The sequence below is a fragment of the Lissotriton helveticus genome, chromosome 4_1, assembly GCF_964261635.1.
Source record: "Lissotriton helveticus chromosome 4_1, aLisHel1.1, whole genome shotgun sequence".
Classification (NCBI taxonomy): domain Eukaryota; kingdom Metazoa; phylum Chordata; class Amphibia; order Caudata; family Salamandridae; genus Lissotriton; species Lissotriton helveticus.
The window spans coordinates 1,072,246,887-1,072,269,238 of NC_136063.1; the positions used below are offsets into that span (position 1 = coordinate 1,072,246,887).

The 22,352-nt window shown below is 50.9% G+C and overlaps 1 protein-coding gene across 1 annotated transcript in view; it reads left to right on the forward strand.

The window, feature by feature from the left end:
- Window positions 1-22,352, forward strand: part of DNAH5 (dynein axonemal heavy chain 5) — a 5,174,212-nt gene that overhangs the window by 4,770,388 nt on the left and 381,472 nt on the right. Inside the window, exon 74 of the mRNA XM_078687662.1 lies at window positions 1,285-1,488. Within this exon, the coding sequence (XP_078543788.1) occupies window positions 1,285-1,488 (204 nt within the window). The remainder of the gene's footprint in view (window positions 1-1,284; window positions 1,489-22,352) is intronic.

Below are 22,352 nucleotides of genomic sequence, written 5' to 3' on the forward strand. Positions count from 1 at the left end.
AAAAATGCACAAAAGTGCATTTTTCAAAGTTTTCGCAAATTACCATGAGGTTCAACCTCATGGTAATTTGCTCCCCCTAATTGCGAAATCGCTATTTTTTAAACTTTCATGCATTGCATTTAAGGAATCGCAAAATGAGATTCCTTAAATGCAATCGCAATTTGAGAATTCGAAAATATTTGTGAATTCTCAAATTGTGAGGGCCTTCACCCTTCATGCATCCCAAAAGCTGATTCTGCGATCGCAAACGGCCGATTTTTGTGATTCGCACCGTTTGCGATCGCAAAAAGCTTTGATGCCTGTGCCTGATTGAGCTAAGGTAAAATAGAATTTACCCCATACTGGTATGTACATTTTTAGGTTCCGCGTGTACATCCTTTGCGCTGTGCTTGTAAAATCTATTGTATTAAATATAAATCTTAAAAAGGGCTTGCATCCTGCCCTCGCTTTTCATTGGTTACCGCGCTAGCCACTTACTTTTCCTCTGTTTTTACTGGCTGTAGCCTGTTGTTCCTGCTGTGCTTCTGTTATCAGTTACTTTGTTACTTTTCTTACAAGGAATTTCACAGATTATTTATTTAATTATTTAAAATTACGTATTATAAAAATGTATTCTGCTGCACACCACTTACATACCTTTCACCTACTCCCAGACACCGCTCATCCTGCACACTCTGTTTACTCTCACCAGTCACCCTGACATTGCCCAGGCAGTCAGGTAAGGCTCACCCACCACTCACACAGTTTTGACTCTGCACTCATCCACCATTGACATACCTCTCACCCAGCATTCAAGTTTCTCTCACCCTCCACCCACACCTCTCACCCTGAACTAAAAACCGCTCATCCTGCACTCATACTATTGACATACCGCTCACCCTATACTCACACACCTCTTACCTTGTACCTGGTAGCATCTCTCACCCAGTACACTCACAAAATTATCTTTCAGAACTGAAAAGACGTCAATCACCATGCATTCAGGCACTTTCACCCTGCATTCATTTATAAACCTTCATTCATGCAGCATTCATACTGCACAAAGAGAGAACTCACACCATTCTCCCTGCACTCATACACTGCTCCCACACCTCTTATTATTAATCTCATAGGCGAAACCTAATACATTTACCAATGCTTGTTTTCTTACAGTTTATTTATATTTTGTTGCCCTTAAAATTGTGATGTCATCTTTTCTATGTTACATTTTATGTTAACTGTTCAAACGTTATGTTCAAAGGGTGTGGGTAATGTTTGTTTTGATTTATAATTTTTAATTTTCAGGGTGTTTCCTGGAATACTGTGCGCTATATGATTGGTGAGATCCAGTACGGAGGTCGAGTCACCGATGACTATGATAAAACTCTGCTTAACACATTTGCCAAAGTTTGGTTTAGCGAAAATATGTTCGGCCAAGAATTTTGCTTTTACAAAGGATACAACATTCCCAAATGTACCACAGTGGACCAGTATCTTCAGTACATTCAGGTTGGTTACCTAGTTTTATTGTATATTGGCTAATTGCGTTTTTTTCCAGCCTCTGCATGTTTCTCAGTTACATCGAATAATATTGTTTTTTTCTAAAACTTGCGTCAGTAGAGCGCCCACTACAAATGTTGAGCACACCCATAAGGTTGGAGCACTTTGAGTTGTCACTAAAATGGCACTGTAGTTTCCCCTGTAACGTATCAAGTACCCATATATCAAACAAGGTAGTGAAGTTTGGATGGGAATGGGCAAGAAACATCCCATATGTTTAAGGGCAAGGAAGTAGAGGGATGTTCTTCAAGGCCTTGATGTGAACGGTCGAAAGTGAGTTGTCCCTTTACACATTTACAGTACCCTTAGAATTCTGGATTTTATTCTTTGATAACAAACATACTTCTTGTAGATTACAAAACCCACAATTTTCCCAGCCATAGACCTGGAAGTTTTCTAAATCTCTTAAAAAGACAAACAAATGCTAATTGCAAGTCAACAAGTCCGTGATATTCAACAGCAATAAGAGGTAGCAAGCAATAAGAGTAAGGAAATCCTTAAAACTGTCAAAGATTTCTCTACCCCGAGCGCGGTGGGAATTTCGTTTATCCCCTCTTCTGCTTTGGTAAATCTTGAAGACTAGTTCCATAATAAAATCTGTACCATTCAAAAGTCTTTTACGACGCTATCTCCGGTCAAGGAAGATAGTGTGGGGCCTCTTAGTCTGGCCAGTCCTGGTACTAGTTCCTCCTTCACTCAATTTCCTCCTATCTCTTTAGAGGAATCTCTTCAGATTATGAACTCTTTGAAGTCGGATTCCCCTTTGAACCCCTGCCCGGCAAAAATACTGTCCGCCATTGCAGAGACCCTAAATCCAGCCGTCAACTTGGTTTTGAATTCATCACTTCAAGAGGGTCTGGTCCCTAGTCGCTGGAAAATGGCCAAAATTATTCCCCTACTGAAGAAACCCTCTGCAGATCCGACAGTAGCCTCCAAATACAGAGTTATTTCATTATTGCCCTTCTTTTCTAAAGCTCTAGAAGTATGTTAATCTCCAACTGACGGAATACGTGGAGGCCAATCATATACTCCATGATAGCCAATCTGGTTTCAGATCCCATCGGAGCACTGAAACTGCCTTATTCGAAGTTTCTGAAACCATGAAAGAGCAACTAGATAGAGGGGGTAGTGCTGTTCTGATATTATTAGGTCTGTCCGCTGCTTTCAATATCGTGCCTCATGACCGGCTCGTACAAAGCCTGTCAGATTGCGGCATCGGGGTACAGTACTTAAATGGTTTACCTCTTTTTTGAACAACCGTCGCCAGGAAATTAGGTCTCTCCCCCTTCACGGCTCCCATCCCACCTATGAAGGTGGGGGTCCTGCAGGGGTCTATCCTAATCCTGTCACTTTTTTGGTTTAAGATGTCTTTTATTGATTTCCACAAAAGAACAAATGAGCCAATGTGCTCCACATTCACCACATTCATCGGGTAACAACCCAGCATGGTAATATCGAGCCCCCTCCCCTTCTACCCCTTCCTCCTCCCCTCTCCTCCTCCTCAAAGAAAAGGTGAACCTGTGCAATAGGGACAGTGCAGCCAAATAGTGAGGCCCCAGAACAGCTAAGGATCAAGTGTAGCAAGAGTGGGCACCAATGGGGGAGTCTGTCAAACGTAATAATCTAAGGTATTTGGGACATGTGAGCTCTGTAAATTCAGACATCAAAAGTGCTACAAGAGGGGCCCAGAGTTTGTGGAAGGAGGCCTCTGGGTTGGTCAGGGAAAGAGAAATCTTTTCCATCTCCAGGATGGACCACAGTTTGTATAACCAGCCTAGTCGAGTGGGAAGTACTGTGGAGCCCCAGTGTGTTAGGACGTTCTGTACCACTGCTCCTAAAGTCAGGGCCATTTGTTTGCCTCTCCGAAAGTGAAGCGGAAGGTGATGGCGTTGGGGAGGCCAAGAAGGATGTAGGCTGGGAATCTCGGGATCTGTGTGTCGAAGTGGGAATCGATCTCGTCTAGTATTTGTGACCAATATGTCCTCAAGGAAGGGCAATCCCAGAGCAAGTGAGTAAGAGTACCCGGCGTGCCACAGCCTCTCCAGCACAATGGGATACGTGAGGAGTTGCTCCTATGCAGCCGTACAGGCGTCAATTACCAGTAAGTGGCCAATTTGGTGGCCATTGCAATCGACGCCACATTGCGAGCCGTGCCACGGCCCCGATGGTGAATGTCCTTCCATTCCTTCGAGGAGAGTTCCCTTCCCAGTTCACCCTCCCACAGCAATTGCCCCGAGATTTTCACAGTGTCTGGGGGAGCCCTCATGAATTTATACAGGTCTGACGTGGTGTGCATCACTATGCCTCGAAATTAACCACATCTCAAATGGTGTTAGTACCCGCTCTGCACCCTCCCGCACCCCCTCCTGCAGCACCCAGTGTCGAATCTGAAAGTAGTGATATCGTTCTATTTCTGGAAGCCCATGATCAGTGCGGAACTCCTCAAACAGGCAAAGGCCAGAAAGATCAAAGAAATGCCAGATGGATCGAGTAGCGTCTGTTGTCCAGTGATGAAAATATCTATAGTCAAGGCCAGGTGTAAAGTCCGGGTTCTTCACAATGGGCGTGATGGGGGACGGAAATGTTGTAAGGCCACTAGCAATCGCAGTCCTGTCCCAAGCTGCCATAATGGGCCGGGTCACCTCTGGTAAATATAAAATGCAATGTCAACTCTGACAGGAAATAAAAGGGACTGCCCAAAGAGTGCGAGCCGCAAGAGCCCTCTCCATAAATAACCAATGTTTCTCGGACTCCGGTCGAGACCATTCTACCAAAGCCCGTAGCTGAGCAGCCCGCCAGTACGCCAAAAAGTCTGGGATCCCTAGACCTTCCTCCACCGGATCTCTGTAAGTGAGATTGCGGCACATCCGTGCTCTTTGGTCTCTCCAAATAAATCGCTCTATGTCCCTCTGCAGGGTTCATAGGACTCCGGTGGGGGCATCAGCAGGAGTGTGTGAAAGAGGTAAAGAATTTGAGGCAAAAGCACCATCTTCACTGCCGCTATGCGCCCAAGCCATGAGAGGGATTGAGACCTCCATTTACGGAGTGAGGCTAGCACTAATTTCAAGAGGAGTGAGTAATTCATCTGTCTGGCAAGTGAAACGGTGGGGGCTACCTGGAGGCCCAAATATGTGATGGCATCCTGGACCCACTGAATCTGAAAGTCTCGCTGAAGGAGCACCAGCGTCTCAGGCTCTAGGGACAAGCTAAGAGCTTGCGACTTATGCACATTGATCTGAAAACCCGATGCCAGGGCGAATTGAGCTAATTCATCCAAGAAAGCCGGCAGAGATTATCGAGGACGCTCCAGGGTCGCCACCACGTCGTCTGCATAAAGGCAACGTTTGTGCTCAGACTCTCCAAAGAACACCCCTCTGATCAATGGGTCATCTTGAATACGCTGGGTCAGGGGCTCCATATACAGGGCAAAAATCAGCGGCGACAGGACAGCCCAGCCTAGTCCACCTATGTATTGGGAAGGCCGCTGACGCCACCCCATTCACCCGTACTGTAGCCGTGGGGTTCGCATAGCACTGGAAAATCCAGGCTATCAAACACTCAGGAAGGCCAAAGAGAAGCAAGGTTGCTCGGAGATATGGCCAATGAACCCTGTCAAACGCCTTCTCGGCGTCGACAGAAAGGATCATGCGTTCCGCCAGAAAGCGCTCGGAGCTATCCATCAGATGTAGAAGTCGTTTAGTATTATCCTAGCATTGACGTCCCGGGATGAACCCTGATTTATCCGGATCTATCAGGCCGGGGAGAAATTTGGAAAGCTGTGTTGCTAAGATGCCGGTAAATATCTTTAAGTCCACATTTAGAAGTGATATAGGACGGTACGAGCCACAGAAACTGTGATCCTTCCCAGGTTTAGGTACTTCAGTTATTAAGGCTTCTAACATAGAGGAAGGGTAGGGAGAAGACTCTGTCGATCCTACAGAATTCAAAATGCGTGTAAGAATAGGGGCCAGTTTTCCACAAAATTTCTTGTAAAAACCCGAAGAGAACCCATTGGGGCCCGGAGATTTGTTATGCTTAAGACGGGCAATCACAGAGATAACCTCCTCAACCCAGATTGGGGCTTCCAGTTCAGCTGCGTGGGATGGTAGGAGTGTGGAGGTGGCCGCTCTCCGTAGATACCAAGACGGTTCAATGTCAGGCAGTACCTGAGCCGAGTATAACGATGCGTAAAATTGCCGAAAAGCTTTGACAATCGTTGCGTCTTCGCTACAGTCCCGCCCCAGAGTCCTGTATCAATGTCACCTTTTGCGCTTGTTGCTGGGCACGGAAGTGCTTTGCGAGGAGGCGCCCGCATCCATCACCCCTGACATAGAAGGCATGCTTAAGGCATAAAGCTGCATACTCTGCCTGATCAACACCTAACCCAGCGAGTTGTGCTCGAGCTGTCTTCAACTGTCGCCAGACTCTCTGCACTCCCGTCCGCTGGCGAATACGTTCCAGCTCCACTACCTTAGCCGTCAGGTGCGCACGCTTTTCCCTTCTGTCTTTATTGTCAGCTGACGCAATTCCAATGAAAACCCGCCTTCATCGCTTCCCAAAGGGTCGTCATAGAAACATCTGGTGTGTGATTGACAGCTAGGTAATCCGCCATGCTTCCCTCGATCTGTCTCACTACCGAAGGACGTTGGAGCATGTTCCCCCGCAGACGCCAAAAGCGTCGAGTAATGTGCCTTGGGGGAAAGGTCAGAGAGAGTCACAGCGCAGAATGGTCGGACAATGGGCAGGGGAGAATCTCAACCACGCTGGTGCGCTGTGTGAGCAGGTCAGAGGTAAAGAGGTAATCAATGCGATTGTAAGTTTTGTGAGGGTGTGAGTAAAACGTGTAAGCCCTAACGTTAGGGTGTTTATGTCTCCAAATGTCAGTGAGACCCGCATATGTCAAAGAGCGCTTCCCCGCATTAGACAAGGTCCCCGTCTGACCCCAGTGCTGCCCTGATCGGTCCATGTCCCCGTCCATGACCATGTTAAAGTCCCCTCCCAGCAAGAATGTCCGGTCCGGCAAACCTGTGATGTCCTGAATGACCGTCTTAATGAAACCCCCCTGGCCACTATTGGGAACGTAAACTGAGGCCAGTACAAATGTGTAAATGTCTAAGGTAAAGGTATAGGCCAGAAACCTCCTCTTGACTTCAGCCTGTTTGCTACCCACATGTCCCGGGAAACGGGAGGAAACCAAGAGGGAAACCCCTGCAGTTTTAGAAGTAACGGAAGAGAACAATTGAATCGGGAATGCCCAAGACCGAAGGCAGTGGGTATTGGCAGTGAGGAGGTGTGTCTCTTAAATTAAACATATGTGGGTGTCAGAGCGCTCTAAATGAGACAGCAGTGCTCTTCGTTTGGTAGGGTTGTTAAGGCCTTTCACATTTAAGGACACAATGTGAACTTCCAGTGACCATGCGGGCGGGAATCTAAGGTTGCAGCAGCCAATAGCACTTGTCTGAATAACCCAGGACAAATAAAGGGGCCTAGGAGGTGAACATGTCCCAACATCGGAGGAGGAGGAGAAAAATATTAAAAGAAATACCCCAAACTAACAAAACAAGAATAACTATCATGAGTAGAGTTCACAAAAGTCCCAGGCGAACTGCCTGCGGTGAGACGTGGGATGGGTAGCAGGAGTACCCGCCCCCCCACCCCGGACCCAGCCCAAGTAGCTGGAGTGGTTCCACCGGAAAGCTGGACAAAGGAGGCCAAGGTGAATGACATGCAAGTAGAAAGGTGCCCCTATCAGTCAGCAGAAGTGAGGGTGGAGTCCTCTGATAAAGATCGAAGAAGCGCTGAGCTTTCCTTGGCCATAGCCTCCGTGTCCGGGAGAGAGACCGGCAAGGAGCCCCCCACTCTCCGCCATCAGCCACCGTCCTCTCGTCGAGCAGGGCTGACGTGCTTCTCAGGACTTTCGTGTGTCACCCACGGGATGCGCAAAAGAGAGGACTTCTTCCATGGAGCTGACCTGGCGAAGTTTACCGTCCCATATAAAAATGAGCCGGAATGGGTGCCCCCAAGACGCTCCGTCCATCATCCCCTTTGGTTTTTCTTTGATCGCCCTAAGTTGGCAGGGTATGCTCAGACGTAAGTCCCTTGCTCACTTTGTCACTGGATTCAAGCAAGCCCGGCTGAAGACGGCTGTAATGCCAGAAACCAGTCCTGGGAAGCTTGATTCCGGTCCAGGGAAGACATGGCTTGGCAGTTTGGGCTGGACTGTTCCCATGAGGCACAGGGTCAGACTGATTTGCATATGGCCATGTCTGAACTGGGGTGGCGGAGTGAGCTAAAGAACGGTGATGGATTAAACCCAGATCAGTTGACTGGGGGTGAGTGTTTGTATTGTCAATGCTCCGTCCATCATCCCCTTTGTTTTTTCTTTGTTTGCCCTAAGTTGGCAGGGTATGCTCAGACGTGAGTCCCTTGCTCACTTTGCCACTGGATTCAAGCAAGCCCGGCTGAAGACGGCTGTAATGCCAGAAACCGGTCCTGGGAAGCTTGATTCCGGTCCAGGGAAGACATGGCTTGGCAGTTCGGGCTGGACTGTTCCCATGAGGCACAGGGTCAGACTGATTTGCATATGGCCATGTCTGAACTGGGGTGGCGGAGTGAGCTAAAGAACGGTGATGGATTAAACCCAGATCAGTTGACTGGGGGTGAGTGTTTGTATTGTCAACGCTCCGTCCATCATCCCCATTGGTTTTTCTTTGTTCGCCCTAAATTGGCAGGGTATGCTCAGACGTGAGTCCCTTGCTCACTTTGCCACTGGATTCAAGCAAGCCCAGCTGAAGACGGCTGTAATGCCAGAAACCGGTCCTGGGAAGCTTGATTCCGGTCCAGGGAAGACATGGCTTGGCAGTTCGGGCTGGACTGTTCCCATGAGGCACAGGGTCAGACTGATTTGCATATGGCCATGTCTGAACTGGGGTGGCGGAGTGAGCTAAAGAACGGTGATAGATTAAACCCAAATCAGTTGACGGGGGGTGAGGGTTTGTATTGTCAACGCTCCGTCCATCATCCCCTTTGGTTTTTCCCCAAGAGTATGGAACATCTTTAGAGAAAAGAAATGTAGTGATGGGCCTGAAATCGCGCAGTTTCTCAAAAGTAGAGGCAGCGAGGTCTTGGAAGAGAAGCGGTTTGCATGAACGGAATTCAATAGGATGCTTAGACCGTGCCTCGCTCAGAAGGCGCTCCTTAAGCTTAAAGTCATGAACACATGTCAGAATGTCAGGCGGCGGAGCCGTCGCTGATCTCCTGAGGCCCACTCGGTGCGTGCGATCCAGCCGGATTTCCTGGTCAGGGGGACCTCCTAAAACGTGGCGGAACAAGTCTACAACAAAGGCCTCTATATCAGGAGCTTCCAATCCCTGCGGAACCACTCGTATCCGGATGTTGTTTCTACGAGAACGGTTTTCCAGGTCTTCTGTGTGGGACTGGAGACCTAGATGTTGTTCACGTAGGCGGAGCACCTCCTGTTGAAGTTGAGACACCTCTTCGTCCCTGGCCGCCGTCTGGTTCTCCAAGTCATCTACACAGCCTCCCACAGAGTCAATATCCCTGCGCATTTCCCGGATCTCGGTCGTAAGGTCCTTTTTCATGGCATGAAATTCCCTGGTCAGATCCACAAAGAGCGACTCTAGGACAGTGCGCGTGACAGGTTTATCTGCCTCCGTCAAGTCCTGCCGGTCGCGGCCCCACCCGCCTGTGACATAGCGTCTGCTCCCCAGTACCAGATTTAAGAAATAAGTCTTTGACGGACCTGTCTTTCTGATTTCTGGAGGTCGCCATATAGAAAGGCCTGACAGCCGGCCAGGGATAAGGTAGCTCGTGTTGCGCCTGTCCATGGCACCCAGCACTCCCTGATAGTGTTTCCAAACCAAGACCGTGGGGTAACTGCCCTCGCCAATAAGCACGTGCCAATGACTGATCTCGTCCCTGCGTGTTGGCTTCTGGCACCTGGCAACACAAGAAAGGCTCCCACCACAGTGGCGGCTCACATAATAAACCAGGGGTGGGAAAGTCACTCAGCAAGAAACCATGTCTGTAGATAAGGGCTTAGGGAAGCCCCAGTCAGTCGCCAAGATCTCTGAAACTATACTCGGGCTCTCGCAAAGAGTTTCTAGATGACAGGTGCGCCCTATCTATCCGTGTCACAGTCTCAATGTCTAGTAAAGCAAAAGGGGGGCAAGTGAGGTGGGTCCAGCTGCCCCAGCTTCAGTGTTGCCGGCCGTCAGTAGTAGCTTCAAGGATGATAGGCAGGCAGGCCTGCCTCGTAAATGCGGGGAGCACTACACAGCTGTCCCCGCTCACCTTCACAAGGACACTCCAGGCCTACCCACGCTGCTCTCATCGGCTGTAGGCCAGTCCTGTTGAGCGGGCCCCGCAGTGAGGCTGCCCGGGTCTCGCCGCTGTCCCCAAGGATGGAGGCTAGTCCCAACCACCCGCACTGTGGCACACTAATTGCAGGCAAGAGCTACAGGGACACCCACAGTGTCACAGAGAAGCCTTCCAAAAGGTGCTGTTGCAAGCCAGTCGCCGCCAGGCCCCGCTCACCTCCCAAACTGCTCCAGGCCCCCACACACTGCTCCTGACTGCCGCAGGCAAAGTAAGCACCTCCAAGGCAGCCACGATCTTCACTGCGGGGGCGCAAGCTTCAGCACCCGCGGGCCAGAAGGAGGCACGGGGGAAACAGTGGGGCCCACCCGGCGTCCAGGCTCTCTGCAGGAAGTCGCGCACTCCAGGCGATCACCGCCGCGGCACCTCAGAAGCGGGCCTATGCCGCCATCTTGACTCAGCTAGGAACACAGCTCGCGGGTGACTAAGGACCCGGACCCAGGACAGCGCCAACCTCGCACTCGCCGCTGGGACTCACCAAGGCGATGCGGATCCACAGCAGCAACCTTAGCTCTTGCTCGTTACTACAGCCACCGCCAGCAGTCTTCCTCCTGGCGCTCTCAGACCCGTGGGTCCTCAGGCTCAGGCGGGCACCGCCATTTTATTGTCACCCCTAGCGGGTGTCGGGCAGCCCGTGGAAGTAGTAGAAGCTCGGCCGCAACACAGCCGTGATAAAGATACGGTACCACGACCGCAGCCAGGACCTACCACGACAGCCGGGGCCCTCAGCTGTAACCTCCGCTCCCGCTGTGCACAACAGGCGCCGCTGTTAGAAACTCCCCAGACGTCCTCAGCACGGTCACTGCCGGGCCTGGGAGCCCGAGCCAGCCCCCACTGTTCGCCCGGTGATTCCGAGCAGCCGGAAAGGATTGCGGACTGCCCCCAAGGCGAGATCTGCCGGTAGGGACGCGCTGGACAAAACTATGCAAATAAGGCTCCGGCTGTGGGCAGGAGCGGCGAGCAGATAGGTCCTACTTGTCCGCCATCTTGAACATGCCCCCAGCCTATGACTTTTTAACATTTATATGGCTCCTCTCGCACATCTAGCTAAGTCCCACGGTGCTAGGATAGTGTCATATGCTGATGAAACTCAACTGTTGTTTACATGCGACAAAGGCTCTGGTTTTAGAGGCGAGGAGATCAACACCTGTCTTGCAGAGGTTTTCTCTTGGTTGCGGCTTAATCAACTAAAGTGCAACCCAGAAAAATTAGAGATTATCTTTTTTGGTTGCATGCTTGTGAATCATGGCACCAATGGTGGCCTCTGGATATGTCCCCTCCTATTGCTCATGTTGGCATTGTGAAGAACTTAGGGGTGAAGCTAGACACTACCCTAACAATGAAAGCCCAAATCCAGACCGTGGTGGGCTGCTGCTTCGGCATGTTGAAAATGTTAAAAAACTTTCATCCTTTGCTATTGGTTGAGTACCAGACGACAGTATTCCAAGCCTTGATTACATCCAGGTTGGACTATGTTACCTCTGCCTTACTGAGTATTTATTGAATCATCTGCAGGTGGCTCAAAATGCAGCGGCTAGAGCAATTCTTATGATAGGTCCCAGAGCACACATGACAATCCACCTGAGGATATTACATTGGCTTACGGTATGTAAGAGGATCCAGTTTAAAGCACCGGTTCTAGCTTTTCGAACCTTACATGGCACAAGGGCCTTGTATCTTAGGAGAAGAGTTCAACCCTACGTGCCGCAGCGGGCCCTGAGGTCCTCAGGCCACTCATTGATGCACATTCCCGCTCTTGTATAGGAGGTCGCTCGTTTCAAGTGCAGGCCGCTTGCTCATAGAACTGACTACCTCCCTATCTTAGGCAGGTCCAAGACCTGATGATTTTTAGAAGACAGATTAAAACCTGGCTTTTCCAGCAGTAATTCTTTGTTCATCCGTGGCTTGTTTCGTGACCTTTGTTTCCTGTCTTTCGGTGGTCCATTGTCAGTGCCAGGACACTCTTGAGTAACAGTGCCCTTTACAAGTACCCATTTTCATTTCATTGCAGTTCTTGCAAAAGGATCCAGGGCTTTGCTCTGTGACAGGCGTTGCATGTTAAGTTACACTACTTCACTTACTACCAAGTCCTTTTAAGCACTGTTCCAAAATGTTTTGATTTATGTGTACATCTTGGTATTTAACTATAATATATAGGTGTTTGCTTCCAGAACCCTTTTCAGAGGGCACGGGGATGCAGGGGCTACTGGGCTAAACCATGGTGGTTAAAGCCTTTTACTCCTGATGTCCCCGGGGCCAGACTTACTGTACAGTAGGGTCCCCTTCTGCAGTTGACTGTCAGTTAGGCCTGGGAGGAGCTCATGGAGTGCGCCCAGTTTTGTGGAGTTCTGCAACTGGACGAGTATTGCTCGGCCACTCAACCAGCACAATGATTGTCTTCTTGAATCTGTCAGCAGGTGCAGAGTTTCCAGGAGCTCATGGCCACTGGGGGTCAGAGAGTAACAGCATCCCACCAACCCGCCTCTTTCCAAGGACGAATTTCAATTAGCCCCACCTGAAGCATAACACTGGGCCTGCTTCGATTTTGAGTTACTCGGTTTCCATGTCATGGTACATCAGGGCCCTTCGGGGGCCAGTTCCAACATCAACCTTCTTCCCACATTGTTTTTTTTAATTTACAGCGACTTCTCAGAACAAGGTGTCAGCTGGAGATGTATAGTAACTGACCAGGGTAAAGTAAACATTCCTCGCGGATGTACCCTTAGGTGGCTGGGGTTACATGAACATAGAAGCCCCCTCGCTATCACCCTTTCTCCACAGTGCAGTTCTCTGCCATTGGAAGGGGTCAAGTGCATCACAGCCAGGTCTCGAGTCAGGGGTACACCCGGGTGGACGGCGTCTACCCACTATTTTCACAGAGTGGACGCCATCCACCCTGCCAAGAAGTTGAGCCCCACTAAAATATATGCTGAATTCGTCCTGGTGTTATTTGCAAACACCGGGACACATTCTGCAGCACCTGCATGTTGTTATCTGCTTTCGATTGCAACAACGTGCAGGCTCTGACCGGGCTTTCTTAGTTTAGACTCCTGCTGGGCCCAGAACAAAGGCCCAATTTGAGGGGTCATCAGGCCTCCTTTTGTTGGAGTGTCCTGGCTGGCAGCAGTCAGGAGCCTCACACTTAGAAGCAAATGCAGCAGAGGGGAACCAGAGGCACACACCTTGTTAGCACTTCACACATACTTGAGAGAGTTCGCTTTTCACTTTGTTCAGTCCCTGTTTACAAGATATGCATGCCCTGTAAGAATGTCAGATGCATTGGTCTTTCCCTGTATTTACTCAAAATAAATGTAATTTATATAGTGCTTACTACCCCTGAAGAGGCGTTGAAATAATTTAAGTACCACTATTTTTTCTTGTAAAGCACTATGGGTAGAGGAGATTTGCGCTGACAAAAGGCATAGTTGTATTATACATATCTTTCAAAAGTGTAAATCTTCTTCCTCAATTAGGAGAGTTTGCGTGTATACTTGAAATGTGCTCCAATGTACTCATGATAGACCTGCAAAACATATATGTGAGGGCTCACGATCTGATGTCACTTCTTATGATGCCACTTCCTGTGATGTTACACGCCGTGATGTCGCGTGCTGCGGTGGCACGCGCCATGATGCCACTTGCATTCTGCTTAACTAGGTTAGTCCCCCCACTTTTTTTTTAGGATTTGTGCCCTAATCACAGACAACTGGCTGCATGTTACCCATATTCCACAGTGGGGTACTCCGCCGTGAACATCAAAGCTACCCTGCTAACAGCCATATTCCATAGCATAGTGGGGCACCCTGATCTCAGTTGGGATCGCACAAGTCAGAGGGACAAAGATAACGCCAACATTCCATAGTGACTTATCAGGGGTCACATTCATCAATTCCACCTCACTAACACCCATCTGGGATCCTGTACATCCAAGAGACAGACCACCAGCACTACCTAATGGGTCACTCTGACCTTGGCTGATGTCACTAACACCCGCATTCACTAATGAACTGTGCTTGCATTGTCTGGAGAGGCATGGCACAATTGTTAAAATGATCTGAAAGAAACAGGTTAGTGTTAGATTCCTTACCTTAGAATATCCCCAGGCGTCAGACTGGATCCGGAAAGTTTTGCGTAGCAGTACCCTTGCGCGTCGGTAGGCGTCGTCTGTGGCTCCGCGTCCGTCATCGGCGCCGTGTTTGCCGGGATGACGTCATCGGAGTACTTAGACGCCGCCCTCGTGCGCTGACGTCAGTTCATCTTTTTTCCGTGCCAGCAAGCGCAGATCCAGGAAGAGCAAGTACTCTTAGTCATTTTTTGACTAACTTTTTGATCTATTTTGGATCACTTCTCGAGTCGATCTTCGACTCGCGGTGCCGGTAGGGATGCCTGGGTTCATACCCTGCGAGGATTGTCACCGCTTGATGTCGGTGACCGACCCCCACCGTCTGATCCTTTACTGTCTTGGGGCCGACCACGATGACAAGTCGTGCCCCGACTGCCGGGCCTTGACCTCGAAGGCTAGGCGGGAGCGGTCCCGTAAGTTACTCGAGCTCCGGCAGTCGGTGCACCGCTCGAGGTCCTGGTCCAGGAGGAGGTCGAGGGACCAGTCGCGGGGACGCAGTCATTTCCGCTCGACGAGCCACCACCACTCGTCGGGCTCCAAGTCCTCAGGTAAGTCGAGGCACTCAAAAAAGAAGTCAAAGAAGCGTCATTGCTCTTCCGACTCCCCCCGATGCTCGCATGACGCGGCCGAGGGTTCAGGCGACACCGCCCATGCGGCTCCGCCGGAGCTGCAAGCCCCACAACCAGCTCCACACCCACCGGTCCCTGGGCTGCACGCGATGCCGGAGGAGATTTGTGACTTCCTAGTGGCCATGAGGACTCACTTCCCTCCGTCGAGCCCCGTTGAGGCGCCTTCAGGCCCCCGGGTCCGTCTGGGAGCCCTAGCGGGCCGTCGGGTGCTTCGGCCCCGGCGCCTTCGACGACTCTGGTCCCGACGCCGCAGGGCTCCACAGGATCCAGGCCTGGATCCGGGACGTCGGCAGTCGACCTTACGACCCCTTTGCTGGCGCCGTCCCCAAGGGTGTCGCCCACAACGCTGTTCCCGGATGACGTCGTCCCCGGTTACAGCCCCTGTCCGGGTCGGACCGGCGCTGCACGGCGCCGTCTTTCACGCCGATGGGTGAGCCAGTCACCGATGACCTGGCTCCATCATTTTTCCCTGACTATCAGGAGATGGATGACGGCGAGGACTGAGAGGGGTCTGAGGACCCTCTGGCACTGCAGTGCCAGTTGAGCCAGGACTGGGCAGACGAGCTGGGGGAGGCAAGTGGTCTGGACACTTCACCCGACACTGGATTTGTCTCGCCTCCTACCGTGGCTACGGAGGAGGGGGCTGCTTACAGAGTGGTGTTGACTAGGGCAGCCAAGGCCTTGGCTCTTGAGCTCCATGTCGCGGCCGTGAGGACTAACCTCCTCACTGAAGTGCTCAAACCGCAGGCAAGCTCCTAGGAGCCTCTCCTGCTGTTTAACGAAGCCCTCAGAGACGTTCTGGTGGGCACCTGGTCCAAGCCCTCTATGGGCCTTCCTGTAGATCAGAACGTGTCCCGACGCCACCGCCCGGCTCCGGACGACCCCAGCTTCCTGTCCGTTCACCCCAACCCCGAGAGCCTGGTGATCCAGGCCTCTATATCCCAGACCGCATTCCCGACCGCTCCTCCGGATCAGGAATCCAAAAGGTATGATCAGTTTAGGAAGAAACTGTTCTTCTCACTAAGTTTGGGGCTGCGGTCTGTCAACACCGCCTGCCTTTTGGGCTGTTACATCCACTCTCTGTGGAATACGGTTGCGGAAGTGCTGCCACAGTGCCCGGTGGAGGTCCAGGCAAAGCTTACCCAAGCCCTAGCGGAAGTGCGGGATGCAGCACACAATTCGATACGGTGTGGACTTGATACCACGGACTCACTGGGTAGGGCGAATGCAAGGACAGTGGTGGTTCGCCGCCACGCCTGGCTGAGGTCCGCCATCTTCTCCCAGGCCACCCTTATGGACATGCCTTTTGATGGCCATTGCCTCTTTAGCGACAAGGCTGACAGTGCGTGAGAGCGTTTCAAGGACTCCAGGGCTAAGGCCAAGTCCTTGGGCCTCCGCCAATGCCAGCAAACTTCCGCTTTTCGCCCCTTTCGTGGCCAAGGAAGAGGCGCCCCCACACGTCCCGCTGGCCACAGGCCGCTGGACCAACCTCAACGCGGTCGCGGACGTGGTAGCCGCCATGGCGGTGCTGGGGGACAACGGCAAGGTCAGTCCACATCCGCCCCCATAGCATCTGCCTGCAAGCCCTCCTAGTCCGAGCTTTCAGGCCCATTCGACACCAGTGGGGGGCAGGGTTCACCATCACCTCCTCCACTGGCGTACCATCACATCGGACAGGTGGGTGCTGCAAATCATCCGAAGGGGATACTCCCTCCCCTTCGAGGCGACCCCTCCAGACATGCCACCGCAGTGCCACCGCATGTCGGGGGATCACTTGCAACTTCTGCAGGAGGAAGTTATGGCCCTCTAGGCCAAGGGGGCCATCGAGCGCGTTCCTGGGCTCAAAGTAGGACGTGGTTGCTACTCCCACTACTTTCTGGTACCCAAGAAGGGCAAAGGAGGCCTACGCCATATCTTGGACCTCCAGAGCATCAATGGCTTCCACCGGAAGGAGAAGTTCAAGATGCTGACTTTAGCTCAAGTCCTAGCTGCCCTGGACCGTGGAGACTGGATCGTAGCATTGGACTTGCAGGACGCATATTTCCATATCCCCGTGCTGCCGGCCCAACGGCGTTTTCTGCGGTTCACGGTAGGCCACGAGCACTTTCAGTATACCGTGCTCCCCTTTGGCCTAACCAGCGCCCCTCGGGTGTTCACGAAAGTGATGGCGGTGGTCGCATCTCATCTGCACACATCAGGGGTTCCAGTCTTCCCCTATCTCGACGACTGGTTGTTGAAGGCGGGCTCGACCCAGACAGTCATCAGCCACCTCCAGACTATGGCCGTCCTCCTGCACCTGCTGGGGTTCTCCATCAATGTGCCGAAGTCACTCCTGTGCCCCTCTCAGAAGCTCCTCTTCATCAGAGCGGTTCTGGATTCAGCGCAGTTTCTGGTTTATCCTCCCGAACAGCGGGTTCGGATATTCAGGCTCTGATTCCGATCTTTCATCCTTTATCCCGAGTCTCGGTCAGGTTGACGCTGCGGCTCTTGGCCTCCTGCATCCATCTAGTGCATCACGCCTGGTGGCGGATGCAGGCTCTGCAGTGGGACCTGAAGTTTCAGTGGGCCCAGCATCAGGGCAACTTGTCCGACCATGTCTTGATCTCGGAGGGCACTGCGAGACAGTTGCAGTGGTGGCTCACGGACCGCGATTGGGTCAGCGGCAGATCCTTCTCCCTAACCCACCCGGAGCACGTAGTTGTGACAGATGCGTCCCTTCGGGGCTGGGGGGGCAACATGGGAGAGGCGGAGATCAGAGGCCTCTGGTCTCCGGCGGAGTCCCAGCTCCATATCAACCTCTGGAACTGCGGGCGAGCTGGCAGCAATCCTTCCCTCTGTCCGGGGAAGTGTAGTGCAGGTGTACACGGACAACACCACCGCCATGTGGTACAGCAACAAACAGGGCGGGTGGGGTCGTGGACCCTTTGTCGGGAGACTCTGTGCCTCTGGCAATGGCTGGAACACCAGGGTGTCACCCTGGTGGTTCAACACTTGGCAGATTCCCTGAACGCCAGGGCGGACAAACTCAGCCACCGTTGCATGATGGATTACGAATGGCGTCTGAACTCGGACGTGGTGCAAGGCCTCTTTCAGCAGTGGGGAGAGCCTTGGTTAGATCTATTCGCCACCGAAGAGAACATGCAATGTCATCAGTTCTGCACATTGGAATTTCCAAGGCGGCACTCGCTCGGAGACGCTTTTCGTCACGAGTGGAGCTGCGGTCTGTTGTATGCCTTTCCACCTATACCACTTCTGCCCAGAGTGCTGAAGATCAGGCGCGACCAGGCCCAAGTCATCTTTGTGGCTCCGGACTGGGCACGAAGATACTGGTATCCCGAGCTACTCAGCATGTCAGTCGATCATGTCAGTCGATCCCCCGATTCGTCTGCCTCTTCGGGAGGACATTCTGTCCAGCAGCTGGGGACGGTCCTCAACCCGAACCTGTCCAGACTCCACCTCCATGCGTGGAGATAGAGCGACTACAGTTGAGGCCATTTGACTTGCCTCCTGAAGTTTGTGACGTGATTCTGGCAGCCAGGCGTCCCTCCACAAAATCGGTATACTCCTGCAGGTGGAACAAATTTGTGGCATGGTGCACAACAAAGGCTGTGGATCCACACTCTGCCCCCCTTTCAGAGGTTATCCTCTTCTTTCTCTTGCCCAGCAGGGCTCTGCTCTGGGCACTATCAAAGGCTACCTCTCTTCGATTTCAACCTTCTTGAGGCTTCCTGATCAGCCTTCTCTTTTCATGTCCCCTGTTGTAAATAGATTCTTGAAAGGCATCACACACATGTTTCCTCCTGTTCCTTTCGTGATGCCTCAATGGGACTTGAACCTTGTTCTAACCTATTTGATGTGTGCTCCTTTCGAGCCACTTCATAATTGCCCTCTTTGTCTTCTGACGCTTAAGACTGCATTCCTGGTTGCCATCACCTCTGCCAGGAGAGTGAGTGAGCTCCAGGCTCTATCTTCTAAGCCTCCTTTCCTCTCTGTCCATCCGGGCAAAGTTGTCTTGAGAACTCGTCCTTCTTTCCTTCCCAAGGTGGTTACAGCCTTTCATATTGGGCAGTCCATCACCTTGCCCACCTTCTTTCCGCCTTCGCATCCCTCGAAAGAGGAAGAGAGGCTCCACCGTCTGGACCCAAAATATGTGCTCTCGTTCTATCTAGACCGCACACGCCAGTTCCAGTATATGACCAGCTCTTTGTTGGTTACGTGGGCGTTCAGAAGGGATGGGCGGTGCACAAGCGGACCGTCTCTGGGTGGGTCGTGTTGTGCATCAAGGTCTGCTACTCCTTTGCCAAAAAGGAGCCTCCTGGTGGGCTGAGGGCCCATTCCACTCGGGCCACGGCAGCTACTACTGCCCTGGATCGGGGAGTCCCCTTGCAGGACATCTTTCAGGCAGCTACGTGGGCCTCGCTGCACACGTTTGCTAGACACTACTGCCTGGACAACCAAGTCTGGAAAGATGGCTTTTTCGGCCGTTCCGTTCTCCTGGACTTTCTGGTGAGATCTTGGTTTGCAGACCCACCACCGGGGTTGGTATTGCTGGTGTATCTATTCTAAGGTAAGGAATCTAACACTAACCTGTTTCTTTCAGATGCAAAAGTTACTTACCTTTGGTAACGATTTATCTGTAAGAAACAGTAGTTAGTGTTAGATTCCTTAAGGCCCCACCCATCCTCCCCGTTCTGTGAACCGATATCTAGGGTTAAGGTTCATCTCTTTTAGGGCCCTAGTTTCATGGCACCAGTGTTGGTTTTTATCATGGCTCTGCGTTCCTGGCGCGGAAAACTATGTACAAGAACTGACGTCTAAGTACTCTGACAACGTCATCCCGGCGATCACGACGACGGACGCGAATCCGCAGGCGACGCCTACCGATGCGCAATGGTACTGCTACGCAAAACTTTCCGGATCCAGTCTGACGCCCTGGGATATTATAAGGTAAGAAATCTAACACTAACTACTGTTTCTTACAGATATATTGTTACTTAAGGTAAGTAATTTGTGCTTTAAGTCTTACCTGGACTCTTAATTCACAATTAGCTGAAGGTTTGCTAAAGGTTTTTAGCAAAGAACAGAGTCTGCCCACTTCGGAGGCGCTGGAAAACTGAGAGGAATGTATGTACTGCCATTTCCAAAGGACAGACCCAACTTAGTGGAAAGTTTATTACCTTTGGTACCTAGTCGTGTAAAACCACTGCCAGAACACCTTGGTGCAAAAATCCATTGTGCTTAACTCGATTGTATAGTTTTAATCATAGACCAGAAATGTTTCATACCGATCCTGCCTGAAATGAGCATGCGCAGAAATAGGTGCACATTGCAAATTTTGTTTAATGACTGTCGTTGATCATGATTGACATTTGTAGGCATCGTGTCCATGTGTCTGAACGTTTTCTGGGCTCGGCCTTCTTGGTAAAAAGCAGGTGTTGGTGTGTTACGTACATTAAGCCAATTTTAGAAATCCCTGGCAGAATCAATGATTCAACTGGAGAGCGTGACCCAGCTTGTACCCCATATATATATATATATCTACAAATGGGTGTGAGGAAGCACGCTGTGAAGAGAAGATGTATCCCAGGATCGTATCTTTTTGTTTTACATCTTAATGGAGCAGGGCCTCGGGCTCCTTTGGTCTTGCAGGGGCTTCAGTCATAGCAAGTTTGGCGACCTGCGGGTTTATATTTTTGCCGGCTGGGCCAGTTCTGGAAGTCCCATGTTGCATTACAGGGGCGAGGCACTGTTTTTTTAGGTCTTGCCTACGCAGCGCGCATGCGCTGTATAGGAGGAGACCTTTAGAAATCGATTCAATTTTTCAGGCAAAAACGTGCACGCATTGTATTGCTTTGAATGGCAATGAGTGCACGTTTGGTGATTCCCTTGCAGGAGCGAGCTTTAAAACCATATGTTTGCAATTAACAGATGGTTCCTCCCCACAAGGGAAACAGGCGCAGGCCTCTCCTCTCTCTCCCCCCCCCCCCCCGCTGCCTCCTCCTCTCCTCGGCAAAATTGTTTTTTTAACTTTCAGCGCGAGGTGCGCGCGCTTGTTTTCTTTTACCAACGCCGTTCAAATACCCGGGCATGCGATTATTTAGCAGTGATTTATTGCTTCTGCAGTGTGCAGAGCTGGATGTATTTGTTTTCCAGACTCTTGATCTCTCCTGTCAAAAATAAGGCTTTATTTTAAAGAAATGTTGCATGTACGAACTGGGTGAACCTCGTGCTTAATACCCGGATATGCAGCAAGCGGGGACTCCTACCGACAGCTCAATACATTGTCTTTCACATGACCGAATATTTCTGAGAAATTCCTTTCCACAGTAGATTTGTAACAAACAAATCTATTCTTTAAACAAGACGTAATGTTTCATGAAGTGCCACTCTGTTCTAACTTCCTGGAAGTTTCAAAGGCCATCAGATATCTTTTATCCTCTAACGCTGCAATGCTTCTTTGATGGAGGAGCGAACTTATCTTCACATCCGACCTGTAATACGCGTCAAATTGTTCCTCATGCACTTATTCAGCGTGTCTTTCTTCCACGGCTCTGCCCCTGCCACTCTTGGTGCTCATCAAGCTTTCACACTTCCTGCCACCTTATTTTCTGCCATGTTTTTCCCAAATGACCATTAGTTTCATGCTCCCACCAGGGCACATATGATATGATGAGCAAGCAAACTGGCAGCATGCTGACGCAAGTACTCAACCACGATGCTGGCACAGTACACTAATGATGCTGAGAAGACCGTGCAAACATGAATGGGCCGCTACGCATGTGAAAGACATATCCTCTGATGCTTCCAGTAGATCTACTGCCATATCTGATGCATTCCTCGAGCGGTAGATTCCGGTAGACTCCGCTACACGGCGTAGGTGAAGGTCTTGCCAAACTCCACACTCCAAGCGGAGCAAGAAAAACTCTGTGAGCTCCAGCCATCGAAAGGACTTTACCACACAGGCCTACTCTCAGTGGTAGCCGTGGATGAGCAGTAAAAGGCTCACTTGATGATGGTGGGGGTGTAGATACAAGCTAGTGAACACAACTCATAATTCAAAGTGCACCCAGCAATGTCAATAAACCAATGTCCTATCAATTATTTGTTTTGTATGAAAAAGAAGAATTTTATTTCTAACTCTATGCATCTAAAAAGATAATAACATTCATAAGATATAACACAATCCACTTGACATCGGGGCTCTAGTGGTTGTCTGGCAACTAACTGTCCCACTCTCTTTCTTGTAGTGTGGTCAGGGTTATTCCCCATTCACTGGTGGCCATGTCAAGGGAATGCTCATTAGTAGGCCTTACTAAAGAGCACCCATTTGACTCTTAAGAAATACTTTCAAGTGTCTATGGTGCTGCATTTCAGCAGCGAGTCCCCCGGGGTCCACCAGGCCAGATTTAAGTCTCACCTACTCTTGCAGCTCAGAAACGTTCAGCGTTTCAGCGGATGTCTCAATCATGGGCCCTTACAAGCTCTGGTCCTGTTCAGAGAAGTCAGCTGCTCGTGGTAAACATAGCAGTACCCAGCAGTTTATTTTCCTTGCATGGGTGCTCAGGGGCGGGTTCATCTTTAAGCTTCTGATTAGATCCCAGCGATGGTGCGACGTCCTCCTCTACATCCTCAGAAGTCTTTTAATTAGTCAGGGGTGGATCTCA